Source organism: Ochlerotatus camptorhynchus, unplaced genomic scaffold (genome assembly GCF_037179485.1).
Source record: "Ochlerotatus camptorhynchus isolate MF236.1 unplaced genomic scaffold, CSIRO-AGI_Acam_v1.1 ptg000310l, whole genome shotgun sequence".
Lineage (NCBI taxonomy): Eukaryota > Metazoa > Arthropoda > Insecta > Diptera > Culicidae > Ochlerotatus > Ochlerotatus camptorhynchus.
In genome coordinates, this window is record NW_027040798.1 from 725,680 (window position 1) to 747,697 (window position 22,018).

The 22,018-nt window shown below is 40.7% G+C and overlaps 1 protein-coding gene across 1 annotated transcript; it reads right to left on the reverse strand.

Moving 5' to 3' along the window:
- Positions 1 to 13,684: 13,684 nt before the first annotated feature.
- Positions 13,685 to 14,182, reverse strand: LOC135707409 (uncharacterized). The gene has a single exon (XM_065229221.1). It carries the CDS (start codon positions 14,180 to 14,182, stop codon positions 13,685 to 13,687), a length of 498 nt encoding a protein of 165 aa, XP_065085293.1.
- Between the last annotated feature and the right edge of the window lie 7,836 nt (positions 14,183 to 22,018).

Consider the following 22,018-nt stretch of genomic DNA (forward strand, 5'->3'; position numbering starts at 1 on the left):
AACTTTCTGGAAGCTTATTTAACTTTCTGGAAGTTCTAAGAACTTGCTGGAAATTCGACGAACTTGCTGGAAGTTTTATGAACCTGCTGGAAGTTCTATCAACTTCACGGATGATCCGTGCACTACTCGGACGTTCCGTGAACCAGTCGGAAGATTCGTCGGAAATTCCGGGAACTTGTTGGAAATTCCTTCAACTTGTCGGAAGTTCAGCGAATTTTTCGGGAGTCCAATACACTTATCAGAAGTTCTACGAAATCCGCGGAGCTTCTCTGAACTAACTGGAAGCTCTATGAACTTGCTGGATGTTCTATGATTTTTTTGTTAGATCTGTGGAGTACTCAAAAGTTCCGTGAACTAGTTGCAAGATTCGTGAACTTATCCATAACTTGAAGGGAGTTCCTTGAAATTTTCGATAGTACTTGTCAGAAATTCCGTGTACTTCTTGGAAGATCTGTGAGGTTTTCGGAAGTCCAATAAACTCGTCAAAAGTTCTATGAACTTGTCGGAAGTTCTATGAACTTGCTGGAAGTTTGTTGAACTTGCTTGAAATTCTATGAACTTGCTGGAAGTTCTATGAAACTCTGGGGAAATCCGTGCACTACTCAGACGTTCCGTGAATTAGTCGAAAGATTCGTAAACTTATCATAAATTCCGTGAGCTTGTTGGAAATTCCGTGGACTTTTCGGAAGTTCCGCGAATTTTTCGGAAGTCCAGCAAACTTGTTAGAAGTTTTTTGAACTTGTCAGAGCTTCGATGAACTAGCTGAAAATTAAATTTGTCGGAAGTCCCTTGAAATTTTCGGTAGTACCGCAAACAAGTCAGAAAATTCGAGAAACTTGTCACCAGTTCCACGAGGATTTCTGAAGTCTAGTAAACTCGTCGAAAGACTTATGAACTTTTCGGAAGTTCTATGAATTTGTCGGCAGTTCGGTTAAATTTTAGGGAGTCCCGTGAACTTGTCGGAAGATCGGTGAGTTTTTCGGAAGCCCAGCAAACTTGTCAACAATTCTATGAACTTGCTTAAATTTGTATGAACTTGCTGGAAGTTGTGTGAACTTGCTGTAAGGTCTATGAACATGTCAGAAGTTCAATTAAACAAGCAGAAGTTCAAAGCCAATTTTATACCAATTTTGTATATGCAGTGCTGAGCCCAAGTTTATACCTGCGATAGAACTTAGCGGTACTCTATACCGATGGATGGAAACTTTTCTAAAGATCCGAAATATTTGAATGCGAAGATCTCAATACCATGAGTTCTACCATCGAAAAGCCAATAGGATCTACCTACATGAAGGTTTTTGAAAGAGTTCCCGAATGATTTCCATAAGAGTTCAAGAAGAAACATCAATGGAGGACGTCCTGTAAGAATTACACAGTAGAAAATCCAAAGAGAGCTCTGCTCGGAATTTCTGAACAAATTCAATCACAATTACTTAATTTTGTTATTAGTAACAATGTGATGAGATGGAAGACGTGTGTGAGCATATGTATCATTTGAAATGCATAGTACTATGAAACCAGGCAACTGAAATAAGATAACCCCTAAGCTCTCTTTATTCCACTAATGATCAACGCCCTATTCCTCAGAATGCAACACAAAATTTCCAATCCATCTTTTCCGAAACCCAATCGTGCTGTCTGGCCCCCAGAAAGTTTCACTGCTCGAACCGAATCAAGCCAATGAAGCCACAACATGGTGGCATAACTTCGATAACCTTCAAAGGAATTTGCATTCGCAGTGGAAGTCAGAGGCAGAGGGGAAGGGAATGCTTCATTTCACATCACAAAACTTTGTTTGGATGGAGTTTTCAATTTTTATATTCCTCGACACACTGAAGGTGTGTCCGGGGAAGGGGGGAGATGTAGGAGCATGGGAGACCCCCCCCCCCATCGTCATCAGCAAAGCCAACCGCAGAGATGACAAGCGAAAAAAGACGAAATCCCCAGCAGCCGTTTTAGCTTGATTGGCTTCGGGGAAACCCCCCCCCCCTGCCCCAGCTGCTTTCCACCACGACATTAAGGGCGGAGGATGCGCATGGATGGGAAAAAGTTGCAACTTTTGATGAAATTATTTTCACTCGCCGCCCGGCCCTGGTTGGTTTCCCCACAATTTCGATCGCCTTCATTGGAGTCTCACTATTTTATCATCAGGCAGTCAAACACCTGCCGTTAATATGGTTGCTGTTTCTGGCAAAAGTTTTGCTTGTTTCTGTATAGAGGAAGGTAGCTCAACCTACTGTCGATAGCCCGGTGGTGGAAGCAAATGGCATTTTTTTTTTTGTGTTCATCCAGGGCGATAAATGACAAAAGTTAACGTGTGGTTGGGTCGGTTTATATTTTCTACAGACAGTGCACCGCGACGAGGTACCCGACAGGTAGGATGACATATTTGGCTGATTGGAGTGGGCTTTTCCGATTTCTAGGACGATCAAATTTGTGATGGGGAAAGTGAAAAATTGACAGTCAATGCTCGATGCGATGTGACAAGAATAAAAAGTTTCCTAGTGGAGTGAGATGTCATCAGCATTGGCGTAGCTAGGAAATTTTTCTGGAGGGGGCCAAGGGCAGTCTGTTTTTTTAAAATTTATTTCGGAAGGGAAGTGAAGCCAGTGGTCCCGGCCCATGTGGTTGATGGGAGTGATATCCTAGGCAAGTGTGGAAGCTGCCGTCCTGGCTATTCGATTGCCGTCAATGGAAGTTGTTCCGAATTTCTTGGAAGTTCTTCGGAACTTCTTGTAACTTCCTGGAAGTTCTTCGGATCTGATTGGAAGTTTTTGGGAACCAATTGAAAGTTCTTTGGAGTTCTAGGTTACTTCTTGGAAGTTCCGAGATGTTTTGAATGTTCTGTCAAGAAGTTCAGCTACCCTTCAAGAACTTATCTTCAACTTTACTAAAACTAAAATTTACTTTGATATTTATTGAAATTTAACTTTATTTTGACTTTATTTAACCTTCAAAAGTACTTCCAAGAAGAATCAAGAAGTTCCAAGAACATTCAAAATGTTCCAAGAACTGTTCCCTGGAAATAATTTAAACTAAACTTTAGCATACTATTAACCCTATTTTTTCTATTCTGCACTGTGTCATTCAAATGAGAGCTGAGTAACCGTGTACCTCATCATACATACTGGTTAGCATAAATTTAACTTAACGTTATCATAACTTTAAATTAAGTTTTACTTAACTTTAACCTCACTTTAAATTAACTTTAGCTTAACATAACTTTAAGGATTCGATCCGTTTCTTTGCACGGGCGTGTTTTTTTTTGTAACCAGCGTGTTGTGATTTTCATTGCCTCCCGGTTCACCGTGTTCGGATGTCACGCTTTCGGCGTGTAGTTTTATCGAGAGTCTCGTCACCGTGTGCGAGTTTGAACACGGTCCGGTTTAAAGTGCTGATAGTGTGTCCGTCGCGAGTTTTGGTGGTGGTTAGGTGGCCGACGTTGCCATGAATCAGCGAGTCTACGGCTTGCAAAACTGCTCGTGTGCTGGTCTCTCGCCAGTGTCGCCAAACACATAAAGCAACCAACGATACAGACAAAACGGTTGCTACGACTACCATGACAAACTCGCTCTGTAACATAGCTCGATCGGAGTGGTATAATGATAATGGTATATGGTTTGCCTGCTTTGTTGCAATATACATGGATGAGGACATAGCTTGATCTGAATCGCGAAAAGCATAACAAAAAAATTCCCACTAACACACGTGTATCATCTTCGGCCTTACTTCGTGAAGCAGCTTGCCAACAATTTGCTTGTTTCATTCTACCGCCCCGAGTGCGCTGTGTCGCACGGGCTGCTTGTCATGAAAAAGAAGGAAGAAGATTATATCATTATTGCTTTCCACTTCTGACATAGCGTTATCATTCGGTTCGTTAATCGCTTGTCATTTTATCGTTTGGAGATATTTTTGATTCCTTGCTCGCTGGATACGCCCAAGACTGGACGGGTGGTAGCTGGTGGTCGTGAAAGGTTCCTGGGGAATGCACTAGACGCGAACTTCCGACCATGGCAATGCAAGAAAATTTGTTTTCGTTGAAGGAAGTATTACAACAAAGGTAATTGCTATTAGATATTTTTGCGAACAGTGACAGATAGCAGACATGAAGTTCAAGGGGAGGTGACGGACAAAGGTGTTATTTCCTAGACAACTGGTAAGTTACAAATTCACTGTTGTCTTCGTCGTAGTCGCCGCAGGCAGTACCGTTATTATATTTAAAATTAACCATCAGCCGCTGAAACTATATGAATTATCGCGTATTTCTGTTGTTCATTACATACCAAGTGAAATTCGAGATCGTTGTTTAAACATGGCTTAAAAATCGTCACGTGTTATGATTGCCTGAACAATGCATAAAGAGCAAATCGAAACATTGAACGTCGCGTGAAAGTGAAACTTAATGAAGGCCTAAGTACTCTTTCGTAGCTTTAAGTTTTCTGATTTGAAATATCGTTGGTTGCAGTGGCTTGCTTACTGAGCAGAAAAACGCGTTCCCAGGTCCTTTCATATTAAAAATGTATGGTAAGCTCGCTTGTTTATTGTGTATTTTGTAAAACTTTTCATTGTCGTCGGTGCCGGGTTTGAATAGTTATAACAACTTGAGTAACGGTATAATGTGATATGAGGGCCGCGGTGGCCTTAGGGCAACCGTTTTTGCTTACTGAGCAGAACATCATGAGTCTAATCTCAAGCCCATCCACATTCAAGATTCGTCAATCGTTTTATTTGTTAATGGTAATAACAGCAACTGGATGACTAAAAAGGAGCTCGTCTGGCTAGTGGCAAACGTGTTTGCTTACTGAGCAAGAGGACATCAATTCAGCTTATCGTTTACCAAAAAAAAACCCTGCTGCAAACCAAAACCTCTTACCCAACATCCCTGTGATTCCTCGTGGAAATGCAGAGGACTCCTCGGCTTCCACCAAAGCGATTGTCACGTCAAAACATTCTTACTCATTCCTTTCTTGACCTGCGTTCAGGCACGGCTGGTGCTGGTATTGCCTAATTTGAGATCACCAGTTTTTACACAGTGACGATGATTGATGGTCCCAAGCATCGTCTATTGGTTCTCTGTGTAATTACAGCTGGTCTGGCAATAACAGAGTAGCAACCGTGGGCGGTCAATCATGCTCATGCTCATGCTCTTTAACTAAGCATAACTTAGTTCAGTTTAACATCACCTTGAGTATTATTTAGCTTTAACATAACTGTAACCTAGCTGGAACTAAACTTTAACATATCTTCAACTTAAGTGTAATTAAACTTTAACTTAGCTTAAGCTAAACATTGACTGAACTTTAACTCAACTCTGTCTTTATTTCAACTTAATTTGATTTTATATCTAACAAAATGTTAACATCATTTTAACTAAACTTTAACTGTTTAATTAATATAACTGAGTTTTAACTTTAACATAAAATTTACTACATTTACTTAACATAAACTTGTTTTCTAAATTTTAATTTTAATTTGACTTGGTTTTAACAGGAACTTCCAGGAACTGAATTTTTTTTCTGAGGTTTCCTGGAAATAGCATTAACATAACTTCAATTTAACTATAATTAAACATAAACGAAAAATTGACCTGACGGAAACATAACTTTATCATAGCCCTAACTTAACTTTAGCATAACTTTAACATATCTTTAGCTTCACTTTAATTTAACTTTAATTAAACTTTAACTAATTATGCCTCCAATTAACTTTTACTTTTACTCAACTACAACTTAACATTAGCTTAACTTAAACATAACTTTAACTTAGCTTTAACATATATTTAATTGAGTTTTATCTTAATTATATCTTAACCTACACTAAACTTTAACTTATCACTGACATATGCTAAATTTAGTTTGATTTTATCTTTTGCTAAACTTCAACTTAACATAAACTTACAAACTTCACTTTACGTTAAGTTCAACTTAACCTTCACTTCTCTTTATGGTATCTTTAACTAAATTTTAACTAAACATTAACTTAACTTTAACTTAATTTAAACTTAGCAAGAACATCCAGCTAAACTTCAACTTAACTTTAACTTATAAACTTAACTTTACGTTAAGTTCAATTTAACTTTAACTTTACTTTGACTTAATTATAACTAAGCAAGAACTTCTAAGTGAATTGTCAAGTAATTTCTTGACACTCCCTGAAGTTCCAAAAACTTCAAAGAAGTTCTAAGAGCTTCCCAAAAGTTCCAAGAACAATTCCACAAGCTTTCAACAACTTCCAAGAGGTTCCAAGACCTGGAGTTTCATTTAATATATCTAACTTAATTTTAATTAAACTCTCACTTTGACTTAATTTTATCTAAACTTGATTTTATCTCTAACTTAAGTTTAACTCAATTTGAACATACTGTTACTTATCATCAACATAATTCAACAATATTTGTATGTAACGTTAAACCTTTACTAATTAATTTAACTTAAAATTAACTTAATTTCTACTTTACTTTTTCTTAACTTAGCTTTAACATAACTTCAAGTTAACGTTAACATACCTTTAATTTACTCTAATAAATTTTAACTAAAACTTCTTAAAGCTCTAACTAAATTTTGACTGAATTTAAGCTTAACTGGATATTATGTTTAACTAAACTTTAACGTAATTTTAGCTTAACATTATCGAATATACTTAAGATTAATGTAACATAACTTCAATTAAGCACTACCTTAAATATGAGTTAATGTTGACTTAATTTTAACTTAACAAGAACATCCAGGAAGTGTCAAGAAGTTTAAAAGAGTTCCATAAATGTCCACGAACTTTCAAATAGTTCCAAGAAGTTGCATGTATTTCCATAAAGTATCCCTGAAGTTCGCTGGAAATAACTTTAACATAACTTTCACTATACATTAACTAAACTTAAACATAACATTAATCAAAATTTACTTCACTTTAACATCACTCTATCAAAACTTAACTTAACTTAATTATAGCTTAAGCTGAAGATAACTTCAGTTTATCTTCAACGCATCTTTAGCTAGACTACAACTTATCTTTAACACGTCTTTAACATAATTTTAACTTAACTTAAGCTTATTAACTCTACTTACCTTTAAGTTTAACTTAAATTTACTGCAACTTCAATTTCACTGAAACTATACTTCAACCAAACTTTATCTAAACATTAGCTTTAATATAACTTAACTTCGCAAATAACAATTTTAGGAGCATATTAGCTTGTGCAGCCTATCTTTGGTTTATACAGCTAATTTTTGCCTGCATAAGCTTATCTGCAGCTAAAATTGTCTGTTGGGATTATCAAAGCAATAACATAAATTTAATATATATCTTTAATTTCGCTTGAATTAAACTTTAACTAATTACCATAAATTAACTGAAGGCTTCACATAACTTCAACATAACATTAACTTAACTATAACATAACTTTAACTTAGCTGTAGCATATCTTTAATATATCTTTAAATAAATTTTAACTTAATTTTATCTTTAAATTCACTTACCTTAAACTTATAATTGACTTAATTTAAAATCAACTTGATTTTATCTTCTACAACTCTACAACTCAGTTTTGACTAGACTTTAACTTATAAAATTAACTTAACTTAAGTTTAACATAACTTCAACTTAATTATAACTTAACTCAACTTTAACTAAACATTAACTTTACCTTGACTTACTCTTAACTTAGCAAGAAATTCCAAAAACTTTTAAAAACTTTCTAAAAATTCGAAAAACATTCGAGATATTCCAAAAGTTTTTAACAACTTCCAAGTTTCAAGATCTGGAGTTTCCGGAAGTTTCCCTTAAGATTACTGGAAATAACTTTATCTAAATTTTATCAATCATTTAACCTTACTTTAGCACAAATCTTAAGGTATATTTAACATATCGAACTTAATTTTAATTCAACTTTAACATATCTTTAGCTTAACTTCAACATAACTCTGACTCAACTTTCACTAAACCTTCGCTTAGGGATCGTCCATCAATTGTGTCACATTTGGGGTGGGGGAAGGGGTGGTTTGGAAACGGTGACGAGTCATTCAAAACAAATTTAAGGTCCATACAAAAAATGTGACAAAGGGGGGGATTAAAGATGGGTCAAATTTGTGTGACATAATTAATGGACCTTCCCTTAACTTTAACTTAACTTAAACATAATTTTAACGTAACTTGTGTTTTTCTTCAACTACACTTTTACTTAATCGAACTAAAATTTAATTCATCATCTCTACTTAACATGTAACAAACTTTAATATAACTTAAACATAACTTAAAATCTTTAACAAACTAACTTTAATTAACTTTGACTAAATATTAACTTAACAAGAGCTTCCAAGAAGTAACAAGTTTCAAGAAGTTCCAAGATCTTCCAAAACCGTTTAAAAAATCCCAAGAATATGCTAAACAACTTTTAATAAGTTTCCAAATAGTTCTCTGGAAATAACGTTAAACTACCTTTTACTACACTTTTACTTAACTGTAACATATTTTAAATTTACTTTAACAAAAATTTATCTTATTAACTTAAACGAAACCTTCACTAACGTTTGGCTTAATTTGAACTTAACATGATTTTAGCTTTAATAAAGCTTTACCTCAATTTTTACTAATCCTTTACTAACTAACTTAACTGAACTTAAATTTGACTGCATCTTAAATTTAACTTAACATTTGCTTTTATTTCTTAATTTTGTCTTAACAAGAACGTTCCAAAAACTATTAAGAATTGCAGCTTCCCTGATAATATCTTGAAAATTACTGCAAATTTACTTTAATTAAACATTAACTTAAATTTAAACTTACTTGATCTTAGCTTTAGCGTTAGTTTAACTAACTTTAACATATATTCAACTTGATTTAACTAATGAACTTAAATCCACTTTAACTAAACTTCATCTAATCATCAAATTATCTTCCACTTAACTTTAAGTAACTTTTACTTAGCCCTAACATATATTTAACATAAACTTAACTTATCTGTTTTTCAACCTTAACTTAACTTTAACATAACTTTGATTTCATTTAAGCTCAACTTGATTTTGTCTAGAGCCGACCTTCACCTTAACTTTAACTAAACGTTAATTAATAACTTTACTTTTCTCTAAGTTTAAGTTAACTTTAACTTAACTTTAACCTTAATTTAACTTAACATTAACTTTACATTGACTTAATTTTAACTTAGTAAGAATTTTCAAGAAGTTCCAAAAAGTTCCAAGAACATTCGAGAAATTCCAAAAGCTTTCCAAATTTCCAAGGGGTTACAAGAACTTGAGTTTCTCTGAAATTCTCTGAAACTTTCCCGAAAGTTTCCCGGAAACAACTTGACCATAACTTAAACTGAATTTTATCTTAACTTCAACAAACATTTAACCTAACTTTAACGCATGTTTAACTTAATTTTAACTTAATTTTAATATATCTTTAACTTAACTTTAACAAAACTTTACCTCAACTTTAACTAAAACCATCACTAAACCTTAAATAAACTTAAAACATAATTTTGACATAATTTTAACTAACATAAATTTAACAAATTAACTTTACTAAACATGTAATTAGCTTTAACGTAACTTTCACACTTGAACAAATTTATTTAATTTAACTGTGAGTTAATCTTAACTCAACAAAAATTTCTAAGAAGTATCAAGTTTCAAGAAGTTCCAAGTACTTCCAAATACTTTCAAAAAAAAAAAACCAAGAAGATGCAAGAACTTTCAAGAAGTTCTCTGTATTTCTTACTTTTATCATACTTTAACTTAACTTTGTCGTATCTTAACGAAAGTTTAACGAAACTTTAAGTTTAACTTAAATTCAACTTGCCGTTTACTTAATTTTACCATAATTTTAATAAATCTTTAGCTTAACTTTAACATATCATTAACTTTAAACTCAAATAAAGTTTAACTGTTTAAAGTGAACTGTGACTTAATTTTATCTTAATGTTCAAAAACTTCCAAGAACATAAGTCTCCCTGACGTTCCTGGGAAATAACTTGAACATAACCTCAACTTAACTTTCACTGAAGATTAACTCAAATTTAAATTTGTGCCAAGAAAATTTAAGAAATTCCAAAAGCTTTCACAACTTTCAAGAAGTTCCAAGAACTGAATTTTCCCTGAAGTTCCCTGGAAATAACTTCAACATACATTCAAAGTGTTTTGATGTTACTTCATACGCAAAGTTTGCGATTTTCAGAGTTGATTGGAAATGCTATCCTACATGAAGCTTTAGTGTGATAATTTATTAGCTAGAGAATGATCTTAGAAGAGGGAAGGTAGATAGTTCCGTTAGAGTGCGGCAGTATGAAAATTGAATAGAAGTTGAAATTGAGCGAAGGGCCATTAATGTGACAGTGCAAGTCAAACGCAAACTCTTTGCCTAATCCGTACGATGTACGCGGAGATTTGAAGTATGTATTCAAATCTAAAGGCAAAAAGTGTGCGTCTTCTTCTATTCAATTTTCATACTGCCGTACTCTAACGGAAATATCTATTCACCCTTTTCTAAGATCATTCTCTAGCTAATAAATTATCACACTAAAGCTTCATTTTACATAGCATTTCCAACCAACTCTGAACTTTAACATAGCTCAAACTAAATTTTATCTTAACTTAAACAAACATTTACCCTAACTTTAGCTCAACTTCATCTTGATTTTAACTTAACTTTAACATATTTTTAACTTCACGTTAACTAAATTCTAACTCAACTTTAACTAAACTTTAACTTTACTCTGACTTAATTGTAACTTAACTTGGGGTTATCTTTAACAAAACTTTTACTTAATTTCAGTTAACTTTATTTAATTACCTTTACTTAATATGTGATTAACTTTAACACTTGCACAAATTAACTTAATTAATCTTGATTTATTCTTAACTTAACAAGAACTTCCAAGAAATGTCAAGTTTCAAGGAGTTCCAAGAACGTTCCAAAAACTTGAAAGGACTGATCCGGTAGGGTTCGGAGGTCCGTCCATGCCTCTGTGGTTCCCTTAATCTTCCGGATGAAAGACTCTCGGGTGCTGAACCACTGGTCGGTCCAAGCCTTCTGCACGGTTGCCTTTATCCATCGTCGGACATCTTGGAGTGGAACTTTATCCGTGAATCTGGGACCCGACGGTCCAGTTCCAGCGAGTTGATCGGCGCCTCGTTTCCGGGTATTCCGCAGTGACCGGGTATCCATGCGAAAACGGTGCTGCTCGGGGCGTACTTTATGGTAGCCTGAATCCACGGGTGGGTGGGAGTGGCTGAGCATAGTTCCTGAATAGTGCTGAAGGAATCTGTCAAAATAAGAATCGGTTGATTAGCTAGTGACGTGGCCGCAAGGAAAATTGCGGCCGCTTCTGCCGAGTAGACGGAGCACTGCGGTGGAAGGCTGTTGCTGGCGAGTTGGACGCCCGTGTTGGATCGGAAACCATCGGTGTACCGGTGTGTATGTTCGGTGTAATCAGATCTAGTCAACTCGCCTACTGTGCGACGAAGGGCCACGGAGTTGTCTCCTGCTTTGAAACGGTTCTTTATGCGATGATCGACTCTGATACTGGAAGAGAGCCAAATCTTCTCTCCGTGCCAGTGGATCCTAGCCACCGGGGAGAGGTCGATGCTGGCGATCGTCTGCAGAATTCTATCCCCCTCATCGAGGAGGAAGATTCTGCCATTTCCTGCTGTCTTGGTGGCGAAAGAGGCGGCTTTGTAGATGGTGGCATTAATAATGCGGTAACGGAAAGGTAGAACCCCTGCTTCGACACACGCCGAATCTGCGGGGGTGGAAGGTAGGAGGCCTGATATGATCCTGATGCTGCTGTTGAAAGTTGGGCCAAGAATCTCAACCTGCTTCTCCGAGTTGATGTTAGCATGTTAGCTCAGTTCCGTACAACAGCCGGCTATCGATGATAGCTTGCGCTACTCGAAAGCGAACTGCCCGATTGTTGGAACGATGGGGCCTGGATATGCTTCGACAGTCCTTCTTCACCTGATTGAAGTGGGGCACGAAAGAAAGCGTGCGGTCAACAAGTACACCCAGGATCCAAACGGAATTCTTAACGGGTATGGCTTGATCGGCAATCTTGATGGCAGCCCCGCTAACCCTGTATCGTGACGGGCAGACGTGGCATCTAACGCTTTTCCTGGCTGAGAGCTGAAAACCAGCTGCTTCGGCCCTGTACGAAAAGAAATGAAACTAGATTGGCTCGGTATCCGATTCGAAAACTAGAAAACTGGTTTATTAGCGAAAAAGTGCTCTTAGGTTGGTGATCTTTATTGAACTGAACTGGCCTGGCTATTCTATACTGGTTATATAATCTGCACAGAGTCTGATAGCAAACACGACCTAGAAACGAATTGTAAAAGCCTATTGATATCCTTTCGCTCACTCTATCAGGCGGATAGGTGATAAGAGAGCTACGTGGTAGTGTATACACTCTGCCAACAAACTGTTATATTCTTAATCCTGGGTGTTCGTATTTATTGCTAACATAGCCGCCCTCTGTTGAAAAGTGTGTTTTTCAATATTCCTAATCTACAGTTAATTTGATTTTAAAGAGACAGCGAAATTCATTATTCTAATTCACTTGAAATGCTGCATTATGTTGAATGTAACTTCTGCAAACTGTCGTTCTGGCACTCTTGGTCTTCGGATCTCGCTGTTGGTGGTTGGGCGTGGTTACCAGCACGTCGGTTCGACCATGTGACACGTCGGTACGAGTTGCATCGTTGTTGATCTCCACACGACAACATTGCATCTTCGGGATGTTGACATCTACTTCGATCTCGGGATGGTAATCTGTTTTCGCTGGACGTCAGCTTCGTTCTTCGCATGATTCTTCATTCATTGGTGGTAGCCTTCTCAGGAGCAGTCTTCATAGTGGTGTACTGGACTTCGGTCCTCATTGATGGTTAGCATATTTTCCGTTGAACCTTCGGACCTAATCGGTTGTGCACGATGGTATCCTGGAGCATGTTCTGCGACCATGGTGAGTTTTGTGGACGTCATGATAGTTGGGGTGTCTTCGACGAGTAGGCTTGCCAGCATTTCACGATGCCTCCCAGAAAACAGATAGGAGCGGATGACCAGATTGTAGCGAGAACATCATCATCACCAGCACTTGCTGACTGCTGGATAGGAAGCACGCAGACCTTGCTAATTGCACGGGTGAATTCGCCATCATTCGTCTTGACCGAGACTACACGAACATTCCCGTCATCGCCGTGGAAAATTCGAACGACACGACCGAGGCACCATCTCAATGGGGGCAGTTTTTCTTCTTTCAGTAGCACTAAGGTTCCAACAGCAAGGTTATCACGCCGACGAGTCCACTTAGTACGCGGTAGTAGACCAGAAAGGTAATCCGTGCTCCAACCTTTCCATATCCTTCTTACAAATTCCTGCGTCTGCTGGTAGCGATCGAGCCGATTCTGTGGCACAGATTCAAACGATGGTTCCCCAACAGCTACCAAAGGTCGATGTACTAAAAAATGTCCTGACGTGAGAGCCTCAAGGTCTTCAGGGTCGGTGGACAGTTGTGTGAGTGGCCTGGAGTTGAGACAACTCTCAATTTGGACGAGTAGCGTCTTCAGTTCATCCTTGTAGAGGACCGTTGTACCGATGGTTGACTTGAGGTGTTTCTTAAATGACTTTACGGCAGCCTCCCAAAGGCCGCCGAAGTTGGGGGAGCAAGCGGGTATAAACTTGAACTGAACTCCTTCTTCTACGCAATAGGAAACGATGGCATGTTGGTGCTGCTGGGAAGCTCCAGTGCTCGGGAAGCTCCTTGGAAATTGTCGCATTCGATAATTGCCGGCTTCGAGCGTCGTGCAATGAACCGTTTCATGGCAGATATGAAGGCATTTGTAGTTAAGTTTGCAACCAATTCGATGTGTACCGCCTTTGTGACCAGGCACACGAAGATGGCGACATAACATTTCACCGGAGATGTCTTGCGGCCACCGTGACGATAGAAAAGCGGACCGCAAAGATCAACGCCGGTTTTTAAAAACGGGTACGTTAGCGTCACCCGTTCGCTGGGAAGGTCCCCCATCAGCTGCTCTTGGACGGTTGGTTTGCAATGGTAGCATTTTAGGCAGCTTTGCACCACTTTCCGCGCCAGGTTGCGTACTCTCAGTGGCCAATACTGTTCCCGAAGACTAGCGATCATTAGCTGTGGGCCAGCGTGCAGAAGCTTCTGGTGGTAGTACGTTACTACCATCTCCGTGAACAAATGGTTTGCGAGAAGAATCATCGGGTGCTTACGGTTTTCTGGAACAAGGGCGTTATGCAGACGGCCACCCACCTTGAGAACTCCATCGTCTAAAATGGGTGCCAGAGTCTTCAATTTTGAGTTACGGTTGACTTCACCACAGGCTGCTACGGCTTGCATATCTTCTTCCAACGACTCCTGTTGAGCGATCCGAGCGAGGACCTTCAGTGCTTCGTTGTAAATATTCACTGGTATGGATCCGTTGCTTGCAATTGTGACAAAATCTCAAGAGATATGCTACTAGAGGGATCAGCTTCGCGTAAGATGAACGAAGGCCGAAGATGGGATTTGGAGCTCTGATTTGAATGGGAAGTACTATCGAACGTTCCTCGAGTTCTTCAACGGGGAAGGTTTCAGAGGTAAGGCGGACTAGAGGCGGTCAAAACCGGTTTGGTTGACTGAGCCAAGGTGGACCACAGTCTTTGAGTTCTGCTGGCAACATTCCTCTGGATATATATTTTTTTTTTTTTTTTTTTTTTTTGTATTATAGTCACTTTAACACTCTTGGGTCATTCGTGACTTGTCCGGGGTGAGATTTGAACTCGTGACTTTGGCGTGAGAGGTATGGATGTTAACCACTACGCCGGGGTCGCCCCCGTAACCTCCTCTGGATATGATATCTGCTGGGTTCTTACTTCCCGGCACGTGAGCCCACAACCCATCAGCGGTCAGGTGCTGTATTTCCGACACCCTGTTGGCAACAAAAGTTTTCCAACAAGACGGAGCCGCCGATATCCAATGAAGCACTATCATAGAATCAGACCAGAAAAAACACTTCATGGAGATGTTCAATGCTTTCTGGACCCTTTGGAACAAGTGGCTTAATAATAGTGCCGATGATAGCTCCAGTCGAGCTAAACAGATTTTTTTTTTGCTTTGGGGTATTTCCCAGTGATGCGAGCTTCGACTTTGACGTCAGAAGTCGAACCGAGGTGTCTCCATTGCTGGATACGGCACGTAAATAGATACATGCCCCGTAGGCCCGTTCTGAGGCATCACAAAAACCGTGAAGTTTGATGTGGGTGGGGTTGACAATCGGAATAACCCAGCGTGGAACGGTGATCGTTTCGATTACTGCAAGCTGAGACCGAAACAGCAACCATCTTTGCTGGATTTCGTCTTCTAGGGGATCGTCCCAGGATCGATTGCTTCGCCATAGTTCCTGCACGAACATTTTTTCGACTACTATGATGGGTCCTAGTAATCCGGGAGGGTCAAACAGGCTGGCAGTATCGGAAACGACAATCCGTTTGGTAATGTGGGGGTTTTCCTTCTATTTGGGTACGTGGAAGCCAAGGACATCCGATGCGGGTTCCCACCTAAGACCTAGCGTTTTGATCGAAGCTCCAAGATCTAATCCTAGGACGTTGCGTTCATCTCGCAGCGGTTGAGGAATGTGGGCAAGAATCTCTGGAGAGTTCGATGACCATTTTCGTAATTGGAATCCAGCAGATCCCAAAAGCTGTAGTAGTTGGGTACACAAGATCTTTCCGGCTCGACATCGTTACATCCCGTAAGCAGATCATCCATGTAGAAGTCTTTACCTACAACGCGGCATAAGGGTTCGACTGATGACCCACCTTGGAGAGCTCGTACAAGCATTGAGTGGCCAGATATGGTGCCGAAGAGGTTCCATAAGTCACCGTCGTCAGCTCGAAGATTAGAATAGGCTCCGAAGGATACTCTCGCCAGAGTATCCTCTGAAGACATTGGTAGGCAGGATTCATCAGGATTTGACGGTACATTTTTTCTATGTCAGCAATAATGACGTACCGATGAATTCGCCAACGCAGAATTAGGGATACAAGATCATCTTGCACCACTGGCCCTACCATAAGCGTGTGATTCAGGGAAATGCCAGTATCAGTGACGCAAGAGGCGTCGAACACTACGCGAAGCTTGGTGGTCAAGCTATCCGGACGTTCAATACAATGGTGCGGAAAATAGTAGGGAGTATACTGGGTTGGTAGATTGATATCGGTAATCTCTTTCATGTGTCCAAGTAGACGGTATTCTTCGATAAAAGCCGCGTACGCAGATTTGAGTTGAGGGTTGGCTTGTAAACGGCGCTCCAGCGACAGAAAGCGGCGTTTGGCGATATCGTAAGAGTTTCCCCATCAGGGATATAACGGACGGCTTTATCGGAAGTGCTATAATGAATCGACTAGAGGCGTCTCTCGTTGTCGTTGCGACAAAGTGAGCCTCGCAAGTAGATTCTTCTACTGACATGGTACTACCGAACTGACAAGCTTCTAACTCCCAAAATCTGGATAGTTTCTCATCGAAATCTTGCGTACACACGTGGACGACACTAAATATCTCCGGATCGGGCCAGCTGACCCCAACCCTGCCCGAAACAACCCATCCCAGCAAAGTATTTTGCAGCACTGGTTGTCGCGCACCGAGGCGGATGAATCCATCGAGAAGAAGATCATAGTAGCTATCCACTCCTTGAATTGTGGATCAGCAAGCACGATGTCAGTAGGCCAATGTCACTCCTTGACTTCAATGTTGGTTTAAGGCAGCTCCCGTGTCACGGAACTCAGCCCGTGAAACTTCAGCTGTGTACGGTAGCTGCAGCAATGTGACTGGATCTCGGCTGTGATGGAGTGGGTAGACACAATGGTAGACTGTCCGATACCTCCGATGGTGTGATAATCCTTGACCCTTGGCAGCTGCAATCGTTGAGCTAAGTTCTCCGATAGAATGTTCAGTTGTGAGGCAGGATCGAGCAACGCTCTAGCCCACATAATGTTCCTAGAAGAGCCGATGACCTTTACGAGAGCCCATTGCAGCAACACACCGTGCCGATTCAAATTTCGGACACTTAAACTCGAATTTCGGACACTTTTAAAAGTTGATTATCTCGGTCGAATATGATCCACATGTCTTGTAAATTTTAAATTTTTTTGACTAGTGCCCTCCACGATCATCTAACATTATTACTTTGTTTCTAACTGGATGTAATATTTAATTAAAAATGAAAGTGTCCGAAATTTGAATCGGAACGGTAGTCGATGGAATTCGATGAAAGTTGGTAGCCAAGGAGGTGGAGCAATAACTGAGCGAACCAGTGGCTAACTGTTGACCTACGACGGGAGGAGTTTGCGAGGAAGTCTTATTCGCGTTTGGTTGAGTCGTAGTTTGAGCGGTTTGGATTTGAGATTGAGATTGAAACTGTAATATTGTTAATCCTGGGTGTTCGTATTTATTGCTAACAGGCCCATTTTACGCAGGCTGTGACCGCAGCTTGCGTGAGGTTCCTGGTGCGTGATGTGGTGGGCCCGGTTACCACGATGAGCACATCGTCGGCGTACACAAAGATGCGTACGTTATTTGGCAACTGGCTGAAGATTCCGTTCATTGCGATAAGGAAAAGCGTAACAGAGATCACAGATCCCTGGGGGACCCCTGCTTCCTCCTAAAAGCTGCTGGATTTGATATTTCCGATGGCGACACGGAAAGTGCGGTCGGTGAGAAAATTCCGAACAAAATGGACAATGTGTCCCTTGAGTCCCCAACTGACGAGTTTGGCAAGCGCGGCCGGAGTCCAGGTTCTATTGAATGCCTTGGAGATGTCCAGCGAGACAATTTCGGTGTGGTGCCCCAGGTCAAAGGCGTCTCTCAGCACGTCTCCCAGTGTGGCGAAATAGGTCGAGGTGCCGCAGCAAGTTGTTGGTCTCCAGGAATGTCTTCAGCCTGCGGTTCACCATCCGCTCGAAAACCTTGCTCATGCAGGAAGTGAGGGCGATGGGCCGGAATTTCGTCGCGTCCTTCGTGGTTTCGTTTGTCTTCGGAATTGGGATGACCACGATGCTGGATAGGAGTCGGTGGTCCAAAGTTCATTGAAGAGGTCAAACATACGGACTTGGCCTTCAATCGGTAGGTGCGTTAATAGGGGGTACCCGAGTTCGTCAGGACCCGCCGATTTGCCCTTGCTCTTGCTGAGTGCGAATTGTAATTCCTCCCACGAAAAAATCCCATTCATCCTGGTGTTATCGTTGTCGGTGGGTACGTGGAAATTGCCTATGGAGGCCGGTGTGGCATTGTTGCGGCGACGAAAATTTTCGCTATATCCGGGGATAGCCGAAAGCTCCGCGAAGTATTTGCCTAGCTCATCAGCAACGGCTATTGGCTCGGATACGGTGATGCCTCCGGACTGCACCTGCAGCGGGGCCGAACGTCTTTTACAACTAAGTGCGTTTACACGGCTCCAAAGATCTGCCGAGAACTGGGAAGCATCAATACTGTCGAGGAAGTTCGTCCAACTCTCCTGCTTGGCACTTCGGATCGTTTGCCTGCATTGGATGTGCAGTTCGCGATAACGTTCGAGGATGCCATCCCTGCCAGGATCGTCTGGTCTCGTTCTTCTCAATTTACAGAGGGCCTTCCGTCGGGCCTTAACCGCTGCCTTGGTTTCTTCCGACCACCTTCGGAGAGCTTTTCGTCCGGGAATGCTGCTGGTCTTAGGTACTGAAGCGACGGCTGCTTCGAGAATTGTCTTCGTTAGGTCGATAGCTGTGGCATGACGTCCATTGAAAAAGGTGGGTGCCCCGTCATTGAGTACGACGAGGTCTTCGCTTTCGAAGAGGTCAGCTAGAGTGGACCCACGGCTGTTCGGTCTCGGACATCCCCAGTTGGGATGATGCCCGTTCATGTCCCCGACGAGGATTCGCGGTTCTGGAAGTTTGCCAATGGCACTCTTTATTCTGCTATTGAGGCCATTCAACCGGCCGCATGGCAGGTAAGCGCAGGCAACCGCTATGTTGAGTGGGCCTTCCAGTTGGACGGCGATGAAGGGAAGATCGGATGCGACATCAATCGGGTGAAAAGCAACCTCTCGTAGACCTCCGATGGCTACCGAGTGACGGAAATTGCGACCACGCTGCATTATCCATGCGTATTTTCTCCCTAACGAACGGTTCATTTGCTCCACCGTTACTTTGTTGACTTCCTGCAGGGCGATCACCCATGGCAGGCTGCCTTGGCAGATAAGTTCCAGATCTGCTAGGTGCTGGAAAAACCCATTAAGATTCCATTGAAGAAGAAAGTTGACTTAACTTCATCTAAACATCAACTTAACTTCAACTGAACTTTAAGTAACTTAACTTTAACATATCTTCAACATAAATTTATCTAAACTTTATCTTAACCTTACCTAACATTTAACTTAACTTCAACTTAACTGCGATTTAATTTAAACACAACTTTATTTTTTCTTGTAACATACTTTAACGTTAAGTTCAATTTAACCTAACTTTTCGGGTCCGGCATCAGAAGTGACGTTTTAGTGCAACAATTTATTGAAAAATATCAAAGACGCCATTTTGAAACAAACTACAACATCCAAGTCTGTTCGATTCGTCTTTTAGCGTGGAACTGCTCTGATATCAAATTTGTACTAGTTTGTCTGTTGATTCAGCAAAGTCATGTTTGTTTGATAGCGGTGGTTGAACTTCATCATCATTTTCTTCTTTTTCTTCTCCTTAGAAATGACTGAAAGTTTCTCCTATGTTTCTCGGAAGATTCTTCCAACTTGAATCGGAAGTTTATTCCAATTTCCCTAAGAAATTTCTTCTAGAACTCCTTCTGGTTTCCCTTGGAAAGTTTTTCACCGGTGGTCTCTCTGAATATTTTCCCGGAACGCCCCACAATTCTAACCTTTACGGAAGCAGTTTCTTTTGACTGTCCGTGACATTTTCCAGAAGTTGCCTCCGCTCTAATTCAAAAGGTTTCTTCCTGTTTCCGATTTTACCAGGAAGCTTTTTTAGCTTCTAATCACACCGCATCCTTCAAACTAATCTCGATTTTCCCACCCACTCCACATACCAATAACTCCCCTCCCCCAGATCCTCAAAGGCCCTCCCCCCACAGAGAATGATTAATGGCCAACTGAATTCCGACACGCGCACACGCTCGAGGAAATCAAGTCCCATTGATTGATGATTAGCGTGGAAGTGGCCTCCTGAATTTTTCCACGAATTTCCCGTCGGAAATCGCCGCCCACCCTGAAGAATGGCTCAATTTACAAGGGGGCAAAGTAGGAAAATTGATTTTGCTTGGCTTTTTCTTCCGCTACCTTTGAATGCATCTAAACTTCCCGACCGAAGAAGATGGATCTGAATCGAATTAGGTTGTACCTAGAAAGGAACTGAGGAAATCAATTTTCCCCCGGGACTTCGCTAGGAACAAGTTTGCAATTATGACGTTACTTACTTTCCCCCCAGGTGAGTAATTTTCCGACAAATGAGCTCATAAAAATTCTTTCGTTTAATTTTGCACCACCATGGTAACATATTTCCTCTAAAGAGCTCGAGTGTGCAAATACACATCAACCAACCGAGCGCGTGTATGTGCAATGTGCAATGTGGAAGTAATGGGTGCCTCGCTTAGAAATATGAAATAATTTCCATTTTCCCACTAGTGAATGCTGTCGTAAAATCGGTGAATGGATGGGTGGGAAGCAGACTCAGGAAAAGCGAGCGAACAAGAGTTGCAGCGCTCCTTCGTGCGTAACTGCGGGAGGATGCATGGGAGGATCCGGGAACCGTACGTGTGAGAGCTGGATGCATTTTTATTGCACTTTAGCCGGATGTTGAAATGCAGACGGGGATGGGATTCGAAAAGCGTGTGTTGGTTTTTATAGTGGCTGGATGGTGGTACTTGCCGGAATGGGTTTTGCACGGAACGAGGGCATAACTCGGGCTTAGAATTGCTGCCACTGCAAATCAGCTACGTGTAGTAGTTTTAAGTGGTGGAACAGATGTACCTTCCACCGAATTCGAACGCAGAAAGTGTGAATAATGAACGTGATTCGACAAGTGAGTTGCATTTCTGTTTGGATGGTTGGTTTTTTTTTAGTTTGCGGAGTCATGACGAGTTTTGTGAATTTTCAAAATGGTTTTTAAACGAAGTTAACTCAAAGTTTGCTCTGTGAAAGAAGTTTAGTAAACTAACCAGGGTTTCGAGTAGTTTTTGGACGACCTTCTACCAGATAGGTTTCAAGCTGAGCATTAGTAAGATGAATAAGACCCTATTTTATCGTGGTTCTAGACGAAAAAGTATCAAAATATTGTTCCACGGCAAAGTTTGAGTGGTTTCTTTTTATAATCCATTTATTTGTCATGGCTCAAATGTGTTAGCTTTGCGGATGCGAATATTTTTTACATGATTGTGTGTGAATATCATTTTCTTACAACTAATGTTAGTAGAACGGGGGCCGATTACTCGCGGTTTACTCGAGATTAGGGATTACATTTATTGATCATTTGGAGGGAGGACAAGGAAAAGCATTTTGAACTAATTTAAAACTTAAACGTAAAGGATGACTAAAACACAAAACATTAAACACATACATCAACAGCTTTAAGAAAGTCGTAAATAAGCATAAAGTCATAAAGTCGATATCACGGCAAGCCAAGACGTCTCTAATTGGCTTAAAGGGTTGTTTTCCTCGGACCCTAAGGGAATCACACAGAACGGATCTCGCCTCATGATGCAAGGAGCAGGACCAAACAACATGCTCGATGTCGTGATAACCGTTTCCACAGGTGCACAAGTTGCTGTCGGCAAGCGTAATACGGAAGAGGTGGGCGTTTAACGAACAGTGATTGGTCATGAGCCTGGACATTACACGAATAAAATCACGACTCATATCTAACCCTTTGAACCAGGGTTTGATCGACACCTTTGGGACAATAGAATGTAGCCATCTTCCCAGATCACCATCATTCCACTTTTGTTGCCAGTTGGCGAGGACTTGCTGACGAGAAATCGGGAAAAATT